At 38.4% G+C, this 25,405-nt stretch overlaps 1 protein-coding gene across 1 annotated transcript in view; it reads right to left on the reverse strand.

Moving 5' to 3' along the window:
* Positions 1 to 25,405, reverse strand: part of CACNA1S (calcium voltage-gated channel subunit alpha1 S) — a 107,314-nt gene that overhangs the window by 23,688 nt on the left and 58,221 nt on the right. Inside the window, exons 23-36 of the mRNA XM_070748865.1 lie at positions 24,574 to 24,626; positions 23,183 to 23,329; positions 21,902 to 22,103; positions 20,386 to 20,544; positions 18,855 to 18,965; positions 17,966 to 18,049; positions 14,669 to 14,722; positions 9,984 to 10,124; positions 9,748 to 9,813; positions 8,125 to 8,216; positions 7,039 to 7,198; positions 4,863 to 4,990; positions 1,880 to 1,976; positions 804 to 906 (exon numbers count right to left, since the gene is read on the reverse strand). Of these exons, the coding sequence (XP_070604966.1) occupies positions 804 to 906; positions 1,880 to 1,976; positions 4,863 to 4,990; positions 7,039 to 7,198; positions 8,125 to 8,216; positions 9,748 to 9,813; positions 9,984 to 10,124; positions 14,669 to 14,722; positions 17,966 to 18,049; positions 18,855 to 18,965; positions 20,386 to 20,544; positions 21,902 to 22,103; positions 23,183 to 23,329; positions 24,574 to 24,626 (1,597 nt within the window). The remainder of the gene's footprint in view (positions 1 to 803; positions 907 to 1,879; positions 1,977 to 4,862; positions 4,991 to 7,038; positions 7,199 to 8,124; positions 8,217 to 9,747; positions 9,814 to 9,983; positions 10,125 to 14,668; positions 14,723 to 17,965; positions 18,050 to 18,854; positions 18,966 to 20,385; positions 20,545 to 21,901; positions 22,104 to 23,182; positions 23,330 to 24,573; positions 24,627 to 25,405) is intronic.

Below are 25,405 nucleotides of genomic sequence, written 5' to 3' on the forward strand. Positions count from 1 at the left end.
ACCTTTCTTCTATTCCTATATCTCTTCTTCTATTCTTTCATTTATATGTTCTACTGTATTACTATATCTTCTTTTCTATTATTTCTTAGATATATTTTACTATGAGTATCTCCTCTATAACCTTCATCATGTATTTTACTATGTGTATATAGATATATACCCACTAAAACCCTCATTGTGTATTGGAATAAATAAATAAATAAATACATACATACATACATACATACTTAAATACATAAATAAATACATAAATAAATACATAAATAAATACATAAATAAATACATAAATACATAAATACATAAACAAACAAACAAACAAACAAATAAACAAATAGATAAATTTAGAGGCCATCCGATGTCCGATGGCATTGGGTGGCTTATTTTACTTAAATAAGGCTGCAACTAAAAATCATTTTAAAACTAGGGTGGTTCAAATCTTCTATAATCCCAGTCATGGAAGAAGTTGCTAGTGTTTGTTTTTTGCTCAGGCTCTTTAAAGTTCTACAGCTCTAGGAGCAGTGTATTGGCTCAGATCCCTACTGAAACTACTTATTGTAATTTACGACAGATGAAGTCTTGACTCGTTGAGGTCTTGTGATTAAATGCTCTAGAAAGGTATTAATTATTATTGATTTACAGCATCTACTGTTGGCCTTATGTAATTGTGCAGTAATGGATTTTAGTGTCAGCTATTTTTCTATTGGCAATATAAGGTGATTAATGTTCTTTCCCATTCATGAAATAATAACGAGAAAATGCAGTGAAATTATTCATGACATAACATTGGCAGTTTCCACTCTTACCTTCTGTCTTGATCTTGAGAGCAGTTCTCACCAGAGCAAAGAGTGTGGCATTGAAAGTAACTGTGCCATCGTTGTTCAGTGGCATATTCATGCCCACTAGGCGCTGCAAAACACACAAAAATATATGCCAGAAAGATAAAACACGATGGCTGTATTTATACATACTGTAGTACTATTTAACAATCTAATTTGCTTTTAATTCACTCAAGAAACCATGGTAAAAATAAAATCCTAGTTTTATATGATATGGGGTTTTTTTGGAGGGGTATAAAATTTTCTTTATTTTTTCTCCAACATACAGTAAAAACAACATGAGCAGTAAAAAAAACACAGAATCAGTGCCTAAAATGATAATAAATGATATTTCTTTGATACGTTAAACATTCAGAGAGAGAAAATGCTAATAATGCTTTTAATGTATACTTTTCATCCTCTTCTTTGCTAAATTAATTGAAATTAACTACACACGAGACACATTTCATCTACAGATAGCAATATTATAAAATCTAATCCCTTATATTCCCTTTTTTCATAAACATCTTAATATCTAATTTAGTCCTTTCATCTCTGTGTTAATCCTTTATCCATTGCTAACACCAATCCTTATTTCGTCATCCGGGTCTTTAATAAATTTAAATTAAATCATCATGCATTCCTTCAAAAGTAATTAAGAAAATTACTTCTCAATTATTTTTAGTTTCCAACCATTCATAAAACTTTCCCCAAATCTTTTGCTAATCACACTCTTCTTTATCTTTAAGTTTTAAAGTAAGCCTATTCATTTCATTACAATCTAAAATCTTACGTGTATAATATGTGATTGCAGTTTTTACATATACAAACACATTTTAATAATCTGGGTCAGTCATCAGGACCAAAGGTTCTGTCTTCTGAGCTTTGGGACTGGTGCTGGAGCTTTCCTCATTTTAATATTTATTACTTAGTTGGCACCAAGAAACAAAATGGAAGACCAGTCTTTCCTATGGGGACTACAGTGCCATTTTGGGTAACAGAACAAAAATGAGATGGGGTTCCACATAGCACTGATAAGGAAACATTGTCTGTTGGCCAATTACCTTGCAAGCCACACGGTGTGGACAAAATTTTCCAAATCCCAGGGGAGGCTGGATTCGTCTCAGCAGAGTTACCACATCTAGATGCTTAATTCGGCCCCTGAGGAAAAACCAAACATAGTCATATTTTATACATCTGATGCAAAAATAGAACTTTGATCCCTATTTCAGAAGACAGAGGCCACAATTTAATGGCCCTTTGGCATTTTTTAAAAAATCAAAGTGAATCAGCACACATTTTGATTTTATGTTTTTGATCGGCTAGCATCATCCATGACCTGAAGCAGGTAATTTTCCCTGTGGAGCAAATCAAAACTGGGAAATTAGCTATGCAAAGTCCAAGAATCTGTCAATTCTTTTCAAGACTTGTAGATTGACATTCTTTACAAATCTGATTGTGAAATCAGATTTGTGAGGCCTGATTGTAATGCCTTGAAAGAAGGCATATGTATAAAATCATACATGGGATAGAAAAGAATGAGGGGGCACTCCCTAAAGCTCATAGTTAAGAAAGTGAGGAAAAATAAAGAGAAATACAGTAGTACCTCTAGATATGAGTTTAATTCGTTCCAGAAGGGAGCTTGTATGTGAAACAACTTGTATCTGGAACAAATGGCTTTAGACTTTGTTTTTCCCCTCCGAGATAACCAGAAGCAAGGATTCTTGCGCCACCTAGTGGACGCTCGGCTCGTATCCCGCATTTGAGCTCGGGTCTCGAAAAGAAATTTCTCTCCCCTCGTGGCTCGTATCTTGGAATACTCGCATGTGGAGCAGCTCGTATCTAGAGGTACTACTGTATTTCTTAATCCAGAGGATCATTGGTTTATGGAATTCACTTCCAGAAGAGGTCGTGACAGCTGTCAGCCTGGATAGCTTCAAGACAGGATTAGACAGATTCATGGATGCCAAGTGTATCAGTGATTATGGAAACGGGTGCCGCCACTATGTTGGTTGAGGCAGGCAGGATTCCCTTGAGTAACATTTGTTGGGGGTCAAGGGAAAGGGAGGGTTTTGCCTTCTCTTTCTGCTCAAGACCCCCATGTACAATCAGTGGGCCACTGTGTGACACAGAATGCTGGACTCGACGGGCTTTGGCCCGATTCAGCATGGCTTTTCTTACATTCTTGTATTCTTAAATGTAAATAAAACCATATAAACAGATTGAGAAAGATCATTATTTGGTTTGCACAAATCACAAAGCCATAACATAGGTTGTTCTATACAAATCCAGTTATTACAGTTTGCAGACCAGAGTTTAAGGCTTGCATATGATATGAATCAAGCCAATAGTGATTTAGTCAGTAAATCGCAGCTAAACAAGGAATAATTTAGTGTAACAGGTTGCCCCAGTCCAGGGGTGGGTTCCAGTTTTCTTTGTCACTGGTTTGCATCGCGACGTTTCGCCCATGCCTTCTCCACTTGCACGCGCATGAACATCCCTGTAGAATTCTGCTTCAGCGCATGCTCTGTAACTCTAATCAGCCCAAAACACAGCTGACAAGCAGATCAGCTGTGTTTTGGGTGAAGGAATAAAGGGATGGGCAGGAGGGCCCCTTTTCAAGCAGCAGCAGGGGAAAAAACTTCAAAACAGTAAAAAAATCAGAAAAAAATTAAAAACTGGCACCGACCGAACTGGATCTGTGATGCCATCGTGACATCACCAGCGGGTCGCTACCAGTTCGGGAGATCCGGTTCGAACCAGCAGGAACCCACACGTGCCCCAGTCAGTGTCTTCATATCACTATTAAAACATGAGTTCGAAATCTTAACTTTCAACGGAAGATGATGACAAATCTCAGTTTCCTTGCAAGATGGGCTAACATCAAGAAAAGCCAGACAATCCTACATATTAAGGCATTGGGAGTAGTAGTGACAGCCTTCTGTTTGATCCTCCACGGAGGACAGATTTATACAGTCAGGCTTTTACGCTAGCTTGTTGTATTACGCTGTCTGGCTTTTACGCTGTCGCTGTATTACAGTCAGGCTTTTACGCTGTCATCAAGCGTGGGGGAACTGAAACATCTCCCCCTGCCTATGTAGGTTTTTGTGTATGATATGACTGTATGTATGTTTTTATATATTGGGGTTTCTTGTTTTTTAGACTTTTTAAATGTATTATTGTTATTTTAGATTCTAACTATTAGATTTGTCATTATATATTGTTTTTATCATTACTGTAAGCCGCCCCGAGTCTACGGAGAGGGGCGGCATACAAATCTAATTAATAATAATAATAATAGAAACATAGAAATATAGAAGTCTGACGGCAGAAAAAGACCCCATGGTCCATCTAGTCTGCCCTTATACTATTTTCTGTATTTTATCTTAGGATGGATATATGTTTATCCCAGGCATGTTTAAATTCAGTTACTGTGGATTTATCTACCACGTCTGCTGGAAGTTTGTTCCAAGGATCTACTACTCTTTCAGTAAAATAATATTTTCTCATGTTGCTTTTGATCTTTCCCCCAACTAACTTCAGATTGTGTCCCCTTGTTCTTGTGTTCACTTTCCTATTAAAAACACTTCCCTCCTGGACCTTATTTAACCCTTTAATATATTTAAATAATAATAATAATAATAATAATAATAATAATAATAATAATAATAATGGAAGTCACTATCCCATGTTGAAATAGTTACTATTTAAGATACATATTTGGAGAAGGACAATCTCATGTGTGCCTCAAGCAGTAAAATGTTTTCAGCATTCTTAGCACTTCATCATAAACAAATGCGTGCGTAGAAGCAAAAAACAGCTCAGGGGCATGGCAGGGCTGGGTCGCTGCCAGTTCCAGTGACCCAGGCCACCGTTACAAACGGTTCTATAGAACCGGTCCAAACCGGTAGGAACCCACCTCTGATCTGTAGGTGCATAAATGAATATGCTAATTCTAGATAACAGTTAAAAAAACCAAATCACCGAGCTTGCTTTTAATTTTAAGTGGAGCTGTTCACTGCACTCTAACAATAGAAACATTCTCACGTGGCTTCGGGATCATATTCTGCCCAGATTTTTTTGAATTCATCCAGGTGGTGGGGACCTAAGATGGACCAATCCCGTGTGAGGTAGTCAAAATTATCCATGATGACAGCAACAAAGAGATTGATAATCTAGGGAGAAATGCATTGACATATTTTAGGTGACAGATGACAGGAGACAATAGAGCCTAAGCATCATCAAGAGATTTTCTTTGGCATCAGAGGGATTCACAGTATTTAACTCTTTAAAAACTAACTAGGTGATTTTCTCAAGGCAATAAAACAATATTTCCATAAATTCTGACTTTCATGCATCTGGATGTATCTGGATGGATATAAAAATCTTATATTTTGGGGGATTTTTTTGCTGTTTTATTTTTCTGCACATGTGCAGAAGCTTAGGTTTTGGCACTAAGCATGCACCATCACCTTGTTTCCAGATTTTTTGGAAAAACTGCAAATTTTTGGCACTGCACATGTGCATGTGCGGTGCGGCCACGCAGCACAAAATGTGCACGCAGCCTTGCAGTGCAGGAGGAGGTGGTAAGTTAGAACCCACCCCTGCTGGACATCTGAGAAAATTCAAACAAATGTGAAATCCGCTATGGGGCAACATTAAGAATCGTGGTGGCATAGTGGTTAGAATGCAGTACTGCAGGCTAACTCTGTTTACTGCCAGGAGTTTGATCCTGGTTCAAGGTTGACTCAGCTTTCCATTCGGTAAAATGAAGAGCCAAATTATTGGAGGCAATATGCTGCCTTTGTAAATCTGTAAAGCACTATAAAGCGGTATATAAGTCTAACCGCCATTGTTATTGTGAACATTATTTGAACTAATAAAATAGACAGAAGCAAGGCTTTGCTAATCTCCTTCAGCTTTATAAAAGGAATGAAGGCAAGCAAACTTCACTCCTTTTTTTTTCTACTCCAGAATTGGCCTCTAATTGTCCTTCACAACCAAAGGAAATCGATTAATCTTGATATCTGTGACCTAATATTCCCTGGTTCCATGGTCAGTTTAGTCAAGTTTACATTTCAGTGAAGTTGAGGATTATAGACCATGAACAGCTCTAGAGACTAGTGGTCAGCAGTTCCTAACACTAATTTATGAAAGCATCTTAACAGCCTGCCATCATTTTTAATCAAATGAGCTATGTACAGTGGCTGGGGCAGCCAGGGAGAGAAATAGCCTTTGTTTCTCACGTCTCAGAAGTAGTTTGAGAAAGACAGTAGCAATAGCTGCCATGATCTGCAAATATATTATTCTACCTCTGGTCCAATTGTTTTTGTAGCTCTTGAAACAGAATGAAACCCAGAAATAATGGACAATGCCTATGTCATGTTATGAGTGGTCCACGACCTGGCCAACTAGTCACAGACTCTGAGGAGGATGAATCGGGGCTGTCTTGGTACCCTAGGCCGGCGTTCTTGCCAGCTGAATCAGAGACTGAGGGAGAGTTAGACCCTGAGGAAACTCCAGAGACTGTAGAAACCCCAATGATGGTCTCCCTTGACTCAGAAGGGGATGAAGACCTGGGGGATCAGTAGCCCCTATTAGATACCCGCGTTGGAAGGTTTAGAAGCAGACAGGCAAAGTTTTATGGGGAAAAGTTCAAACAATAAGTTTATGAGAGAAGTCTAGTCATTTTTAGCTCTGGGGATCAGTAACCACACCCATACAGTATAAAAGTAAGGATTTCTGGGTAATGAGCTGTGGAGTTTCAACATTTGTATGATGAAGGTTTTGAATTATGAGTTCCAGAAATGCCTTCCTGGGCAACTGTAGTTATTCTTTGAAATCTGTTGAGCACAGTTGCAGCTGTCTGAGAAAGAAGAAAAACCCTGGAGTTCTGTAAGTGTGTTTGGGACTGATGGACCTTATCTTAGCTCAGGAATGTTAATTGGCCTGAACTCTTAGCGGCAGCCAGCTCCATTATCTCTTAACCAATTTCACCGAGAAAGCTGCCAACATGGACTAAAAAGCCTGTATAAATCCTTTCTATTCATGTCCAAATATTTTTCCCCTCAATTGTGAATAACTCAATAACTGAATGAACTCCACCTGTTACATTTAGTTCCTGTTCTGATGATATCCCATTTATCTTTATATTGCAAATATATATTGGATGCACACAATATAAGAGCTTGATGTGAGAAAGAAGGAAAGGGGAAAAACATACCAGGAATGCACACAGCATGTAAAAGCTCACAAAATAGAAATAAGCGAAGCCTGAGCCACAGGTATATTCTTCTCCAGGAGCATAATCAGACTCTGGGTCACATAACTTGCCATAGCTGGCACCTAATAAGACCTCCTGCCAGGCTTCACCCGTGGCACACCTAGATAAAAAGGGAAATTAAGGCAAGGCATAATATGATACATGAACCTAATCCAGAAGAATTATAAAAATAATTCATGGATGTCATTAAAGTACATAGTATCATTCAGAATTTTATTTTTAGATTGAGCTGCAGGAATTATAATCACATTCATACACACTACCCTTTCCAATAGCAGTTCTCATTTACTTATTCATTGGTCAAATGTTTTAGAAGTCATTGAAAAAAGAATAACACAAGGATAGCTGGGATAATTGTACCTATTATATAACATCTGACATCTATCTATCTCTATCTCTATCTATCTCTATCTGTCTGTCTCCTTCCTTTATTATTTTTATAGAAAACTCAGAATAGCAAACAAACATAATATGCCTTCCTCCTATTTTCTCCACAATCACAACTCTGTGGAGTTGGGCTAAAGAGATGGTGACTAGTCCAAAGTTACACAGCTGGCTTTCAAACCTAAGGCAGAACTACGGTAGTAGTCACAGTCTCCTGGTTCTAGTCTAGTGCTTTAACTACTGCTGAGATTACTCCCCATTCCTCCCAATATATTGGGAACAGTTGTTATTTGAATCATTACATTATTTTTTCCCCACCAATTGGCAGGTTCACCACTACAGAACACTGGAAAACCAAAGTATGCATTTGGCTGGGTCAGTGGCATTGAAAAGTGTAAGAAATCATACTGTTGAAAATTAATCCCTTAAATCAGGAATCGTTTTATTCAAACATCATATTTAAATCACACGTATATGCTAACTTTATCATCAACCTGGACGTAGAATTATGTTTTTGAAGATGATAGATGTACTTTTTGGATCTTAAAAGATAGGCGATGCCACCAATAAAAAAGGAAGGAAGGCTTTTCAATATAATGTGAGCCCACAGCTATAAACCAAATAAGCTTAAATGATACCAACCTGAATAGCATCAACACTGCTTGTGGGAAAGTCTGAAAGTTGTTGTTCCGGTTTATTTGAGTTCCATCTACCAGTGCAATTTTCCCAAACATCTATAAATGAACATGCTGTTATCAGAGGCTTATCTATGACCATTCCCTTATTAGCTTTGCTCATACTGGATTCTACCTGAGCTATTTAAATGAGGCGGAGAGGGCTTCTTTTGCCATCTTCCTGCCTTAAACACCCAGTCCACTTTTTCCAACATTTATTTATTTACTTGTTTGTTTGTTTATTTATTGCGTCGGACAGGGAATGAAACTCGAACACAAGAGCTGAATGAAAAATGGGTCACTTTATTGATTACAGTAATAGACCTGCAGAGGGTGCTAAATGGGGTGAAAATCCTGAACAAAACATACTTGGGCAACCAATGGGCGAACTCCTTGCTTGGTAAGGGTGAAGCGAGCCCCGCCTTCACCCAAATTGAAGCCACGCCCAGCATGTGGGAGGGCTCACCTCCATGACCCGGAACTGGAAATGACGTAGATGAGCCCCAAGTGCTCCTCCCTCTCACCACTCCGTCCGTGGAGGAGGCATGAGTTGTGAGACGAAGGAGCCCATCACCTTTCAACAGATGCCCAAGGGAGAACACACGGTTGCAACTGACACCCTTTCCACCCCGTTTTTGCCAATAGTGACCAAATAAAGAAAATTCAATCAACCTATTTACAACCGATACACCCCCTAACCCATTAAAACCTCACACCTGACCAGGATGGAGAAGGCGAAAAAAACAATCTGAAATAAAGCTTCCAGACTGCCAAAGATTCCTTCTCGGCCCCAAAGGGCGACCTCTGCCAGACACATTTATTTTGTCATACAAAAATAGTATTGTATTGCAGTATGTTTAACATAATATAAGTATTAAAGTAGAGATAGAAAAGATAAAAAGACATTAGGACAGGAACGGTAGGCACAAAGGTGCACTTATGCACGCCCCTTACAGACCTCTTAGAAAAGGGGAGAGGTCTATTGTAGATAATGTAAGGTTGAAGATTTTGGGATTGGGGGAAGAAACAACAGAGTCCAGTAGTGAATTCCAGGTGTTGATCACTCTATTCTAAAATTGTATTTTCTGCAGTCTAGTTTGGAGCGATTTACATTTAGTTTGTATCTATTGCATGCTCTTGTGTTGTTGTTGTTGTTAAAGGTGAAGTAGTCGCTAACTACTATAACAATATTTTTTAATGTTAAAAATATTAATATTAACAAATAGCAATATTTTTAATAGTAAGATGAAAAGAGAAAGAAAAAGCAGTAAAAACCAAGAGAGTGCTGTAAGAATATAATGACACCTGTGCCCCTTGAGGGGTTCCATTTGTGGTAAAAACCATGCCTGGAAACATCCATTTTCTTTGAATTTTTCAGGAAAGTAAAATTGTGCTTGCAATCCTCCAATGAATTATGCTAGGAGTCCTTATTTAGCATCTCATTTAGCGAAGGGAAAAAAGTCCCAATATACCACGAGATGCCGTCATGATAACATGAGTTTGACACCCTGATTTAGATGATCTATAACAGGGATTTAAGGAGGGGATTGTCCATTGAGGTAATGCAAGCATTTATTTTTGCATTGCTTACCTGCATACCAATCACAGCATAGATGAAGAACAACATTACTATCAGCAAGGCCACATGAGGTAGTGCCTGGGGATAAAGTAGAGAAGAATCTGAGGTTATCCACAACTATAGATCAGCTATGGATTGGAAAGTATTTAAGTACTATATTTGTTTCCACTTCACCCAGCCCATTCCCAATTTCCAGGATTCTTCCTTCACTTGGATATGAGCTTTTGCATCCAGTAAGATGTACTTACCTGGAAGGACTTGATAAATGTCCAGAGTAAATTTCTAATGCCTTCTCCTCGACTCAGCAATTTTACCAGCCTTAGGACCCTGAAAAGCCGGAAAAAAGTGATGGAGATACGACCGCTGTCATCAGGATCTACGGCAGGAACCTGTGGAAAGAACACATCCTTGCAGTGGAAGAAGCAGACAGAAGGAAGTAAATTTTATTCACCAGAAGACTCTCTTGTATTCACTAGGGTTCCCTAAAATAAGGGAGCTACAATCTACTCCTTAATTGCAGAAAAGCAGTTGACATGATATTTCTTAGGGAGGAGAGATGTTAACCTTCTCAGTTTTGTTCTTCTAGACCTACCTACCACTTAGTTTTGGCCCCATGTACCTCTTGACCTCAAAAAACGATTACCAAAATGTTTTATATACTGTAGACTAGGATATAGCATGACTTTCAGCCCAAGAATTAACAACAACAACAACAACAACAAAAACCATAGGGGGAATGCATAGGAATATCAGTAAGTTCATCTTCAAAGACCGGTGACTCTTTGAAGGACACGGATTTGTATTAATCTTTTAGAGTACATTCAGACATTTCTTTCAAAAAAGGATTTACAGTGATGTGTGTGTGTGTGTGGGGGAGGTGTTGTGCGAACCCAGCCACTATGGTTTGTAAACCAAGGCTTATATCATAGCACTATATACTGGGAGTATATATTCAGTAAAATGCATAAAACACTGTAACTGGGTCAACAGTTGCTTGTTATATATTTCAATATAGAAGAAACTCAATCAACTAGATTCATTGGAGCTATCAAAGATCCATTGCCTACTGATATTTTCACTGAGAATACCTCATCTTCTTTCATCTAGCTTGATCATTCCTGTTGCGCTTGAATATTTGCATGTATTCAATAAACTACAAAATAGAATAGGACTCAAGTATCTAAAGGAATACCTCCTATATACTAATTTATCCAGGTAATGAAGTCATATTTGAAAGCTCTTCTCCAGATGTCCTTAGCTCGGAGGTACAACTAGCAGAACTAAGGCAGTAATTCTCAGTTTTTTGTATTTTAAGTCCCACAAGTTTTTACTTGAAAGAATCAAGATTTCACCAACATAGATATAAAAAGTCATTTTTTTGCCTAAAGAACATTGTAATGTTTACAGAAATCCTATTATTGTATTTATCATTTACGAAAGGTTTTCAAAGTCTGAATGACTTGTGTGTGTTCCATCTATATAATCTCAGCTATGGTATACCATTTGTTTGGAACAACTTCACTTTAAAAAGTCTCTTTGCAGAAAATATATGAGAGCAAGATCTTATGTGATCACAGATTAAGAACTTGCTCTTAGATCATATGAGCACCAAAAGTCAGTTGGACATCATCCCTTCTGTCCAAAGAAAGTGGCTTCTAGATCATGGCATCACAATGTCACAAGAGACACAACAATTTGAACCTTATCTTTGTGATTAACGGGATGCATATTTGATACATAGGAATCATTGGAATTCCTTCATAATAGCTTTGTTTGCTTTTCTAGTAAAAGCCACTTATCAGAGCTTTAGTATTCTAATATACTAATTTATCAGTGCAGTTTGCTGGAAGTAGTACACCATATACTATGAAACTACCATTATTATCTATTCAGTACCAAGCAATCACCATTTTATTTTTCCACCATTATTTTTATTTACTTCATGAAGCATTTCATAAAATCACATCATTCTCCCATATGATTCTTTTACTTTTTCTTTATCTGTATCTCATTTTTGTAAAGCACATTGGAAACATATGGACAGTATATAAATATTTTAAATAACCAATAAAACAGCATTTACCTGGGACGGGTCTCCATTGTTGTAGGCTCCTTGGACTGCCAGTGGCTTGGTCTGTGAATATATTCCGTGGTAATGAACACAGCAATGGTTGCAACACAAGTAGAAGTAGAGGTTCAGGACCAACAACATGCTAAACTAAGGGACTGGATAAAACTAGAAGGTTGATTTCATGCTGACACAGAAAGGCTGGAATACAGGATGGAGATTCATGCCACTATTATTACATTTAGTGCTAAGCCTAGCTATTCCACCATGGATTAATACTAATGGACTGCTGGCTTTTATTGAAACAAAGAAAGTCATTGAAGTTTAGAAGGTGTAGATTCAATTTGTCAGAAAGGAAACATACACAGGACAGGAAACATCAAATAATTTGATTATTGGAAAATCTGATACTATCATAAATTTAACCAGTGCATGCACAGTTATAAATGTAATGATTTTTCCCCCAAGGAACATTATGATCCATATATTGAACTGTTATAATTCAATAGTTGGAAAGTTATTTTTGATGGGGAGGTCATAACAGTTCAACTGTTTTTTTCAGTATATTCATCATAATACTGGGCATATATTGGTATAATGATTGCAGCAACAAGGATATCATATGTTCAGTGCAGAATAAAACTCTGCAAAGTAGTTTAGATGGGTTCCTTCTAACTAACATACATTTTATACAAAACTGATTCAGAGATTTATGCTTCTGCAGAGAAGCAAAAATGTAGTTCATAAATCAGTTTCAGTTCTTAAGTAGATTTGATCAATTCCATTGCACCTGACCTTTTTTACATTAAAAATACAGTAGCTGTTTATATGAATTTAACAGCTCTGGTTAAATGTCCATTTCAGCACTTTTATGTACCAATATTTTTTTTCTGTAAAATTACATTGATCCTGACCAATAAGCACAGATAACATTATTTAATATCAATGCTTTGATAGCAGTCCAAACCAAAAGGAAATAGGTTTATATGAGCTAAATAATGAAACATACTTTCTTATTCTTTCTATTTTTCCTTTCTTTTCTTTCTATACCAACATTAAACTTTTATTGTATTACTTTTGTATCTTATTTGTAGCCTAGGGACAGAAGACTACAGGTGATGGTGATAGCACTGATTATTGCTGCAATAACATCACTGCCCATGGCAACAGAACTGCCGTTGCTGACCAGGGTTGTTTTTGCATGTTGTCATCTTCATGTACACCCACTGTACCTCGGCAGCTTCACCATTTGCACAATAGTGGAAAGTGAACAAAAGAAAGGAAAGCCCCTATGGAAAAAATGAATTATGGACTGTCATCATGTGAGCTTGATTAAATAAGGTAATCAAAGTCACATTATGATAGGAAGAATGCAGGGGCAGATTCCTAGCACTATTTTGCTTCCACGCATGCGCTGATGGACAATTTTATTTCTGCGCATGTTCAGAGAGCCAAAAAATCACAAAAACATAGGGGAAATGATGGCAGTGTGCATGGACTGGCAAAGACAGCATTGGAGCTGTCATGCCAAGATTGCGCAATCTGCGGGCCACTACAGGAGCACCACCCCAGACTGCACCAGTAAGAGCCCACCTCTGGAGGATTTAACAGGCTGCACACAGATGCAGCTAATATTATCTATTGTTCTAAAGAGTTACCCAAGCCTAATGCTGAACTGGCATTGCCAAGGACTAAATTGCCTCCTATTAAATGAAATACTTCTGCATTATCCTCCCTTAAAATCAAAAGTGTCCCAAGAAGGAACTATGATCAGGGAAGGATGTGATGAACAGCCAGTTCTCAGATTTATTCATTGTTTTGCCCTGAAACAAGGTATATACCTTTAACTGAAGAGTTGAAACCAGACAAAAACTGAAAACAAATTAGGCAGGCATAAATTTGATATGGTATATTTCAAAGGAGTGTCAACCCTTCGAGGTGATCCAGGGCAGGAAACCATGAATACCAATACTGCCTTTATGATAAGATCACAGTGACAGAATCTTGCAAATCTGAAAGCTTTTCCTCAGTCCTTGGATTTTGCAGCTCTCCCCTTTCTGAGCACAAGGAAGAACCAGGAAGAGTCAATCACAGAGGTGCTTTGTCTACCTCCCCATTCCTGCTTTGGATTCAAGATTTGTCTTAGCAGACCTTAGCAGAAGGTGGCTCTTACTCCTTAGCAGAAGGTTATTCTCATAGCCCTTTACAGGGGGATAGGATAGAATTAAAGGGATTGCACCAATCTATTCATATGGAAAGGTGTCAATCACCAAGAAGTAGGATAACTCTTGAGAATATCATCCCTTCCGAAATTGGGCTTCCCTATATTTTGACACTCTTTCGTAAGGCCCTGATGACTTTTGCTGGGGAATTCATAGTGGGATGGAGCCCACTCAATAAGCCACAGTCAAATGGCTTATTTGATGGTGTTGTCGCTTGGTGGTGGTGGAGGTTGGACTGAGACGGGTATTGTTTTTTAAAATATTCATTCATTCATTCATTCATTCATTCATTCATTCATTCATTCATTCATTGGACTTACATTCCGCCCCTCTCCGTGGACTCGAATTTTGTCCTATACTATGTTTTCATTGTTTTTAAGCTGCCTAGAGTAGCTGTGATCGAGTATTAAGCGATTCTTCAATAACTTCTCCACAAACATGTTTTCTTTATCAGCATTATCGGTATTACTTCTAAACAATCACAGTTTGTTTTCCTACAGACCCTCTTTTGAGCATTAGTTGCATGCAACTCACACTTTTACACAGCAGCACACAGCAAGAAGAGGTAATCTAGAAAAGGAGGAAAGGGAAATGTGGAACAAAATGGCGTCCACAACAATTTCATGCAGCTGATATTTACAACGCCATCACAGCCACCGCTTAGGCAGTACAATCCACCACTGGAAACAAGAATTGTCTGTTAAGAAAATAGTAGAGTCAGACAAGTGCAATTTAAAAAGAATAGAGAAGTTGGAAACAATGATTTGGAGAGAGAAGGGGATAGGAAATGGGGGTGGGTGGGTGAACTGGAGTTTCACAGAGAAATCATGAAAGAATCGCATTAGGGTTACAATGAGATGTACAGTTAGAAAGGAGGTAGGAGGAAAGGATTGGAGAATAATGAATAAAAAAACAATGGCATGAAGGACATTAAGCTAAGTAGTGTTTTTAGCAGAACATAGAAATCTCCTAGGCTAAGAGAATTTGATGAAACTAAGAGAAATCAAGCAACATCTTTGAATATTTACATAAGATATATTTCTTCCAAGATTAGATGCCTATAACTGTCTATGATACATTATCAGCTACAGTCAAACTGCCAAGAGACCACAAGTGAATTAAATTTCAATTATAGTCATGTGTTGGGTACATCAGAAGAAACCAGGCTCTATGTTCCGTCCTGTTATGGCATATTATGGTCATATATTCAGAAAGACTTGATTCTCAGAATGTCTCCCTTTTCCTACTAAGTTCTGAAAATAATTGTTCTAATCCATAAAAACAATACAACAGTTGAATAGATAAAAGACAGAATTGTCTTTGTACAAAAATTAGGAAGATGTTCTATGATAAGTTACTTTTCATATTTTCATATTTTAATATTTCCTTGTCAGGCTGGCTCCTTGCTAGAAGCCATTATCTATCTCCTTATATGGCTGGCAATTTACAAGGTCAAACCCCTACAGTTCTCTGGCTTAAAAAAAAAAAAGCTATGCCAGCATAGATCAGGTGTCTTCTAAGACCATCAACACAACTGCCAGGCTCCATTAACATGGAATTGTGGAAGGAAAAATCCTAGAATGTAATACTTGGAATATAAATCTATATAGACTTTTATTATTAATGTATTGATTAGATAGATATTCTTATGTATAAAGATTTGTTCTTGTCTGCAATAAAAAAACTAATTTTGCTGAATGGCACCTGTATATTTTCTATTGGATAAATCAAATATTTAAGTTGAGTATTCAAGTATTTCAGTTGAAGTTTATGTATGACTATATGACTGTAACTTGTTGCTTGTATCCTTAAGATTTTTATTAATATTGATTGTTTCCTGATTGCTTATTTGCCCCCTATGACAATCATTAAGTGTTGCATTTCATAATTCTTAACAAATGTGTATTTCCTTTTATGTACACTGAGAGCATATGCACCAAAGACAAATTCCTTGTGTGTCCAATCACACTTGACCAATAAAGAATTCTATTCTGTTCTATAGCTGTGCTTGGTGTAACATTTGAAAATCCTGGCATTAATTTAATATTTGTGCTTCAAGCCTGCTACGTGTGGTCACATTTAATATTCTAACTTGTTCTTTCTCTTTTACTGGGAATAAACCTTATTTGAACAATTAGTATATGATTTCTAGGTATATAGATATCAACCTTAATGTATTCATTTGTATGAACATAATACTATCAGATGCGAATTCTATAGACCATTTAAAAACTTTATGAAACACAGAATGTATTCATAAAAGAAAAGACTATTAATCTGGTTTGAAAACCAAAGATACAATGTTTTGGGAAGAAAAACAGACGTTCTAAAATTATTATTTTAAAAATTGCTTTTTTATGAACAAAGAAAATGCAAAGCAATCGGCATGGAAGTATATCAAGATGATGTTTTATGAGAATGATGGCTTTTTACAACGTACAATTTACAACTCACAACAGTTCAGTAAACAGTATTCCAGTGTAACATAAGAAGGATGAAATTAGGACAAGAAGAATTTCCATTTCTAATTATGAAGAAAACTACAGATTCCCAAAGCAAGAGAATGATTTCCTGTCTAAATTTCAATGGATTTGTTTCTTTTTTATGTTAATGTTCTATGTCTACTTCTCAAATGTTTTAATCAGTCAAGTCATGTGTAGTGAAAACATATTGAAAGAGTTAAAGTCTGTACTAAGAAATGTACCCCACGATAAGGGCAGAAAAGAGAAAATTTCAATGGTGACTTTTGATGTATAATTTTTCCCTCAGCTCTTTATGTTTAGATTTGAGAAGAAAAATTGTAAGTCGGGTTGATCATTCTGTTGGTGATTTATAAAACTTTGGAACTGATGATAAAGCAAGTTTGGATAATAAAGAAATGTAACAAAATTTTATACGGACTGTATATGTAAAATAAAAGAAGTTACAGTGTATGTTTGTAATGATTAGAGTAATTATGAATAAAACACAAATACTACTGATGAATAATATTGTAGATTCTCATACTTCTAATCTTGTTTCTAAAATGATAGCTAACCATAGCTGTAAACAATAGCAATGGAGCCAAAGGCACATGAAGACATTTTTCATCCAAAGCTATGCACTTTCTCTCCTTTATAAGCATATTCAGTTTGGGAAAATGCATATGCAATTTCTCCTATATTATTTATTTTAATATGCTTGTGTGTATACAGTACCATAGCATTCATGCACAGGTATGCAAAAAGCCCAAATTATGCGCGTACACCTTTCCATAAAGACAGACGCAGTAGAAGCACATATAATAAGCAGATGATATATGGTTGCCATGGTCCACAGGGTAGAAATTCTCTGTCGGTACCATGAGGCAAACCATCTCAAGAGGAATTTCGTTTGCTATGTATGTATGATTTATTGAAGCTCAAGTTTTAGAGAACAGACAGATGCTATAGGTCTAGGTAACAAGGGTAGGCAAAGGTGGCTCTTCTATGACTTGTGGACTTCAACTCCCAGAATTCCTGAGCCAATCATGCTAGCTCAGGAATTCTGGGAGTTGAAGTCCACATGTCATAGAAGAGCCAACTTTGCCTATCCTTGGTTCAGGAGAAGTGGTGTCCCCTGGCATATGCAGTATATCTGATATATCAATCCTTGATAAGTAAAAAAAATCAAGAACAAGTTACCTTAAGATGATTTTTGAAAGATGTCTAAGTTTAACAGAATATGACTTACTCAAACTCTAACTAAGGGATCTGCAACTCAACTAGCAAATAGCCACAACTGAAAATGATTGACAATTGCTGTGATTTAGAAGCTGTATTTGAACATGCAGTACTCATGACATATGTGGGACACTGGGAAACTGTGGCTGCTTAGTAGTCGTTGTTCCCGTTCTCTTCAGTCTAACAAGTCGTTCCAACTCCTTGTTTCCTTCCAATACAATTATCCTCATAGCACTTACATCAATCTGACTCAGGATGACATCAATGATGCTGCCGACAACTATGAGAAAATCAAAGACATTCCAAGGATCTCCAAAGTATCCCTGGAAAAGAAAGAAGAATATAAACTCCAAATAAATAGATTAAGCTGGGAAAGGTACTAGGAACCTTTTCTGAAACTTTTTCAGTTCAAGAATCAGTGCTGAAACTTTTGGCTTATTGTTGAACCTTGTGACTTTATTAAAACAAGTGACAGATACCGTATTTTTCAGAGTATAAGATGCACCTTTTTCTCCCCTAAAAGAGGCTGAAAAATTGGGTGTGTCTTATACTCCAAATGTAGCTTTTACTAGGCCTTTTTCAACCCAAACAAGGTGCTAATGTGATCTTCCATGCTTTGCTAGCTAAGCAATCTTCCCTCTGCCTGCTTCTTTCATTGCTGCTCCCTCCGACAATCAGCTGAGCCTTTTTTCAGCCCTAACTAGTTGCTAATTAGTGAAGCGATCTTCTGTGCTTTGCTAGCCAAGTGATCTTTCCTTTGCCTGCTTTTGTTCATTGTTTCTCTTTCTGAAGAGAGAGAGAAGTGAAGTGTTTTAGAAACTGTTTTGTATTCCCAACCAGGGAATAAAAAGCAAGCACCTGGGCTCAAAACCAGTAAACTAATGTGTTGAAGCTGACCAGACTAAAGACTAGCCAGATGAATGCCTGGTAGGTAGATTATTTTTTCCTTATTTCCCTCCCCAAAAACTAAGGTGCGCCTTATACACCGGTGTGTCTCCCAAAAATATGGTATATAGCCGACACAAGTGGTCTTTTAGGACCATCCTCACTGAAGATGGCCAGTGTTACTCTAAATCAAGATCAGGGTGGCTTTCTGTTAGAAGTTGTGATCCATCAATTCTCACTCACCTTTGCCTTGAAAGCTATCAGTTTAAGAATCATTTCAATAGTAAAGAGGATGGTGAAAACTACATTGAGGACATCTGAGAGCTGGTTCATGAACTCTGATTGCTTGTAATGCTGTAGAGAAAGTTGAAAATCAGACTATTTAGAAAACATGGACTTTAAAAAGAATAAAGCTTTTCATTAAAGGCAAAATCACTATGCTTGCTTTCTCTTTGTTACTCTGACAGAAAATAGTTAGATTGGTACTAGATGGATTCTCCTCTTCTCCTCTTAACTTCACCTTGCCCTATATCTCATTGTCTGCTATTCCTATTGCCAAAATGGCAATGAAAAACTACTGCTCTGGTCCCTTTGTAGAAAGCAACAAATAGATGAAGACAGTGAAGGGCTACCAAAATTTTTACTACCACACTGTGGGTGGGGCTTATGCAGGACGCCCTGCATTTTCTTTCAACATCTTTCAGTGCAAATTGGGTGCTCTGGGGTGGAGCTCCATTTTCGCTACCCCACTGCATCGTCGTCGTCCCCCCGGTTCAGGCAGTAGCCCACCTCTGGATGAAGAGTTTGTGTGTATGTGGTGATAGACTATATCTGTGATGGAGCCATATCAGCGGGCATGTGAGTTCATGTCCAGCATGCATGCCCATTTCTTTGGTTGGAAAATGGGCCATTTCTGGCCTTTGGAGGGCTTCCAGAGGGGTGTGAAAGGCCGTTTTTGCCCTCCCCAGGATCCTAGAAAGGCTCTAGAGGTTGTGGAGAACAAAAAAACCAGCCTTTTGGTCCAACCGGAAGTCAGCAAATGGAATGTTTCTAGCCTCCGAAGGGCCTCCAGGGGAGGAGAGGCCATTTCACCCTCCTAGGGCTCCTAGAAAGGCTCTGAAGCCTGGGAAGAGCAAAACGTGGGTGTGCCCTGGCATGCTGGGAGTGGGGAGGGTCACACATAAATGTGAAGGGGCCCCACGTGTGTGTGTGTGTGTGACACTCCCCCCTCCCGGTGCTCACCCACTTTCGGCATGTGAACCAAAAAAGGTTTGCCATCACTAGCCTATACATAATGATGCTTTTGATGGACACATTTAACAAATGAGAACAGTGAAAATTTGACCACAGACATTCTCTTTGGGAAATTAAACCTCACAGACTGCAGGATTAGGAGTGAAAAATATGGAAAGTGACCAAGAGGACTCTGGGCAAATAACACTCTTTGACTACATCATCAGTGTCACAATTTCAGCTGAAGGGCCTTGCAACGAGCAAAGTGTAAGAGAAAGAAGGCAAATACATCCCTTTAACTTCAAAGCAGATGAATAAGTTAGGCGCTCTCAGCTATTGGCTGGGAGGAGATAAAGTTGCATCATGTGGACATGTCTTTAAAGCATGGCCAACAAGACATCTTCAAGGTAAAATTAGTGGGCATGTGGATGAATCCCATGTTTCAACTTTCCTTCAGGAAGCAGGCTAGTCCCAAAAACTCATAATTCCTGCTACTGCCACCGCCATTCCCCAGCTGAAGAGGAGTTCTTTGCTTCCATACCTGCATGCCTAAGCAGATGGTGTTCAGTGTGATCAGGAAAAACATGAGGTACTCAAAGTAGGAGGAGGTCACCAAATACCAGATCTGGTACTGGTAAGGGTTCTTGGGAATGTAGCATCGCAGAGGCCGTGCTTTCAGGGCATACTGGACACACTGGCGCTGGAATGAGATTCAAGGCAAGATGTGAAGGGGACAGATAAGAACAAGCAAGTCATCAGCAAAGATAATGTGTTTAAAGTCCATAAAGTTTGTTATGGAGTTTGATGTGAATATCCCAGTCATTGAAGCAGGTTTTGGTGTTTTTCGCAGTGTGGGAAGGTGCCAAGTCCTGCTGGACAATTTAAGTCACTATCCCCATAAGTTTCGTATGAGGATAGAAGCATAGAGTGCTCCAAAATCTCCTGGTAGATGGCTCCATTGACCCTGGACTTAATGACTGTGAAAACTTTACACTGGACCTCAAGCATCTTGCAACGTGTTTCTCTCCATTCTTAATCCATACTCTGTGTTCTGTCGGGCTCTCTGGTAGAATCCTCCCAAAAATTCACAGGTACAAATTTCAGACACACACACGTTTGAAAATTCAAAACAATGTTCTTTATAATGAAAAGTCACTTAAACCAAGCCCTCTTTTGGTATAGCAAAGAGCAGTTGTCTCCAAACAAACTGGTAATTTGTACAAGTCCCTTATCAGTTCTGTGATACTTTGCTTGCAGCTGTGAGGCAATTCACAGTCCTTCTTCTTTCACAAAGTGAAACACACTTTGCTCTGGTTTTGTTTCAAAGCGGGGGGAAATCAGCACGCAAAAGATCAAAGTCAGTAAAGCAGTCACGAAACACAACGATCAGATAATCCTCCACAATGGCCAAACCCACAGGCTGCTATTTATAGCAGCCTCACTAATTACCACAGCCCCACCCAACCACATGTGGCCTCATTTTCTTTGATAATACTCTCTCAGTTGCTGTTGCCTATGCATCGCTCTCTGCATGCGTGGCTGTATCATTAACTCTTGTTCCGAATCCAAGGAGGAGCTAGATAATTGATCTCCTTTTGAGCTGTCTCCCACACTCTCCTCCTCCTTGTCACTCATGTCTTCTTGGTCAGAGGAGCCTTCATCAGCAGATTCCACTGGGGGCAAACAGGCCTGCAGCATGTGGATGTCTCCCCCACCTCCACAGTCCTTGGGGCAGGAGCTGGGCCAGAGCTAACCACAACACTCTGGGTCCTTGGTTTCCAAATGAGATGCAAAAGTTTCCACAGTCTGTGTTGATTTGGGGAGCCATGCCACCTGCTGGTATTGGTCCACTGTGCTTCATTAAGTCCAGGGTCAACCCAGCCATCTACCAGGAAATTTTAACATTATTGTGATGAGGAACAGATACTTACATTTCTCACCAAAGTCTCAGAATTAGCCTTGCACTTTTATGATGTTCACACAACATTAGCCCATATCTTTGATAAAGATAAGCTAAAATCTACGACTTGTCATATCAGTTCAAAAGATAAACTTGCCTGGTTTTTGTTCAGCTCACAATCTTTGTACTCAGTTTCACCTTGCTCCTGGAAAGTTACAATGATGAAACCTACAAAGATGTTCATCATAAAAAAGGCAATGAGAATGAGATAGATTATGAAGAAGATAGCAATGCCCATACGATGGTTGTATAAAGGGCCCATGTCTTCAGTGTGTGTATCAATTGCTTTATATAATAATCTGAAAAAGGAAAATAGAGGTTCCAAATTAATTGACATCAATAATTGAGCTTTCAAAAAGTTCAGTCTTAACAGGTTTCTAAACAATTAATTTAATGGTGAATATATGTATACCTGTAATACATAGTTTTTCAAAACAGTATTGTGGAGGAAAATAGCACCTACTATCTATCTATCTATCTATCTATCTATCTATCTATCTATCTATCTATCTATCTATCTATCTATTTATTAGATTTGTATGCCGTCCCTCTCCGAAGACTCGGGGCGGCTAACAACAATAAAAAAGACAATGTAACAAATCTAATATTAAAAAATAATCTAAAAAACCCCAATTTAAGAGACCAATTATACAAACAAGCATACCATGTATAAATTCTATAAGCCTAGGGGGAAGGGAAAAAATTTCAATTCCCCCATGCCTGACGACAGAGGTGGGTTTTAAGGAGCTTGCAAAAGGCAAGGAGGGTGGGGGCAACTCTGATATCTGGGGGGAGCTGGTTCTAGAGGGTCGGGGCCGCCACAGAGAAGGCTCTTCTCCTGGGTCCCGCCAAATGACATTGTTTAGTCGACGGGACCCGGAGAAGGCCAACTCTGTGGGACCTAACCGGTCGCTGGGATTTGTGCGGCAAAAGGCGGTCCCAGAGATATTCTGGTCCGATACTGTTCAACTATCAAACCACAATATGATAATCTTTATTCCAATTATCTAATTGGTTATGAAAATAACAAGTAATATAATTTCTATGCTCTGAACAGCAATTTGTACACTCTGCTGATAAGATTATTAGTTATGTTCCCCTTTCTGTGCCATTTTGCTTAAACAATAAAAGCTAGGACAAAAGGAAACAGTGGTGTTCCATAGGATCCCACTAAATCAGTTTTCTACAGCTGATGGGAATATATGACGGGCACTGGCCACATTGGCTGGGAATTCACTGAGCTGAAGTCCAGTACATTTTAAAGGTATCATGATGGAGATGTCTAGTCTAAATATTCCTAGCAACTTCCCCCCCACCATCTCCATCCCAATATGCACACACATAAACACACTTCCTCCATAGTGGATTCCGTACTCACTGAGGCCATCCTTCAAAGGTGGATACAGTGAAGAGAGACATCATAGCTGATAAGACATTATCAAAGTGGAATTCATTGTGGAGCCACATCCTTTGTTTTTTCACAACCTGTGTTGGATCAGCATCGACATACATAATGAACTCTCCCCTGGGATGAGAATCCATGTATTAGCTACAAAGAGCCTAAATCATTAAGTGAGCATATAGAATATAACAGTGATGCCTACTTTAGAAATACTGTAAGCAATTTTGTTCAAGGGATATATATATATTTCCAATGAAATAGGTACAACACTGCAGCCTTAATTTCAATTCTGACGAACAAGCTACTTATTTTTGGCCTTCAGTATACCGTATTTTTCAGAGTATAAGACGCATCGGAGTATAAGACGCACCTTAATTTTGGGGGAGCAAAAAAACCCCAAAACAATTCTGGGCATTTAACCGGAGTGGGTGGGGTGGGGGACATAAGAGCCACAAAGATTCATGATTCTCCCAACTGATTCCTCACATTGAGTTTCTTGAGACCTTGATTTGGAGATTTTTATTGATTGATTGATTTTGGAAGTGATATGTGCTGCACTGCTGGGCAGTTTGTGCCAGAAGACCCAAGTTATTTCAGTACCTTGATTACTATTTTAGGCTTTGTGCAGTTAGGTCAATCACTCTCCTCCCCATTCCAAAAACAGAGCATGCGAAGGCAAAAAAAGAGCATCGTATTTCAGATGGTGGGTATTCCAGCTGGTGCTACAGCCTGAAAACGCTTTCCTCCCCAATTCCAAAAATGAGACGTCCAGAGATTAAAAAAAAAAGAGCATCTCATATCGGGTGGCGGGTTGCATGCCCCATTTTTGGAAAAGATTGAAAAGATTTTAATCTTTTGTTGTTGCTGCTGCTGCTGCTGCTGTTGTTATTGTTGTTATTATTATTCTCTTTAGAGATATTCTAAAAGCTTAGAGCATAGGAGGAATGTTTATCAAATTTTAAAATCCAAATCCCACAGAAAAAATAATCTTTCTAAATTTATCTCTCAAAAGTGCTTCAATCTTAAACTGCCCTGTGCCTAGAAATGTAAGGGAAGCTATTGGAGAACAGCGGGCAGAGTTGAGCAGCAGAGCTAAATGCATCATTAGCTTAGAGTCCTTATGTTCCCATCAATGGTCCAAATTCAACCCCTCCTGAATTCTGTTGCCCTAATTTGGCATCAGTTTAGTGTTGAACATTAGTTGGCTAGATACTTGTGTATAGACTTGAATGAATCTTCTGTGCTGCAACTTAATGGCTGGTTCTGATCCTTTGCACCTGATAATCTCCTTGAATTTGACCTTCAGGAAAGAATGGTGCTATAATGATATGTTTCTGAAGTGAAGAAAATAATGAAGGGAGGCATACCGGCATTCTGCTGCAGTCATCTTAGTAGAATCTGTACAGCTGTAGAACTTCCCCTGTATTTAAAACAGAAACCAAAATAATTATTAATTGTGCTGGTCTTACCTTACAGAGTTTTAGTGTTTCCCAGATTATACTAGATTTGACTTGTCTTAAAAATTAGCATCCCCTGCTACAAATGGATCAAGGATGGGTTTCTTTTCTTGATGAGAAAGTGGAAATAATTCCTGTTTCCTAAAAGAAGTTATTGCTATACCAAATAGTAATAGCATTGAAAGAGACTAATATGTCTGATCAACAACTAGAGGGGAAGGGACTATTTAATGCGCAAATATTATTGTAGTGGATTGCTAAACATTAGCATTTGCAGGCTAAGTATTAGCATGTAGATAGTTAAGTGTGGCCCTAGAACAGCACAAATTATACCTTTGCTTCTTGAGCTTCATTGGCTGCCAGGTTGTTTCACATCCAATTCAGGGTACTGGTTTTAACCTTAAAAGACTTCATAAGATGGGGCCAGATTATCTGAGGGACTGCCTCTCCCCATTTATATCAGTCCAGCCCAGTAGAGAGAGCATGCTATGGATACCATCTGCCAGAGACCTAAATATTGTGGGTCCCAGGCAGTGTTCTCTCTAAAAAATTTTTGGGGTGGGCGGAAAAGTATAGTGTCTGAGCGGCAGTCCCTTCGGGACTGGGCGACACAGAAATAATAATAAAATTTCCCTCTCGGCTTCTGGGCAGGTTTGGAAAACTCTGAGTTGATGATGATTTTTAAGTGAGCGATTGCTCACCTGCTCGGCTTAGAGGGAACTATGGTCCCAGGTGACAGGTT

This window comes from Erythrolamprus reginae, chromosome 3 (assembly GCF_031021105.1).
Source record: "Erythrolamprus reginae isolate rEryReg1 chromosome 3, rEryReg1.hap1, whole genome shotgun sequence".
Classification (NCBI taxonomy): Eukaryota; Metazoa; Chordata; class Lepidosauria; order Squamata; family Dipsadidae; genus Erythrolamprus; species Erythrolamprus reginae.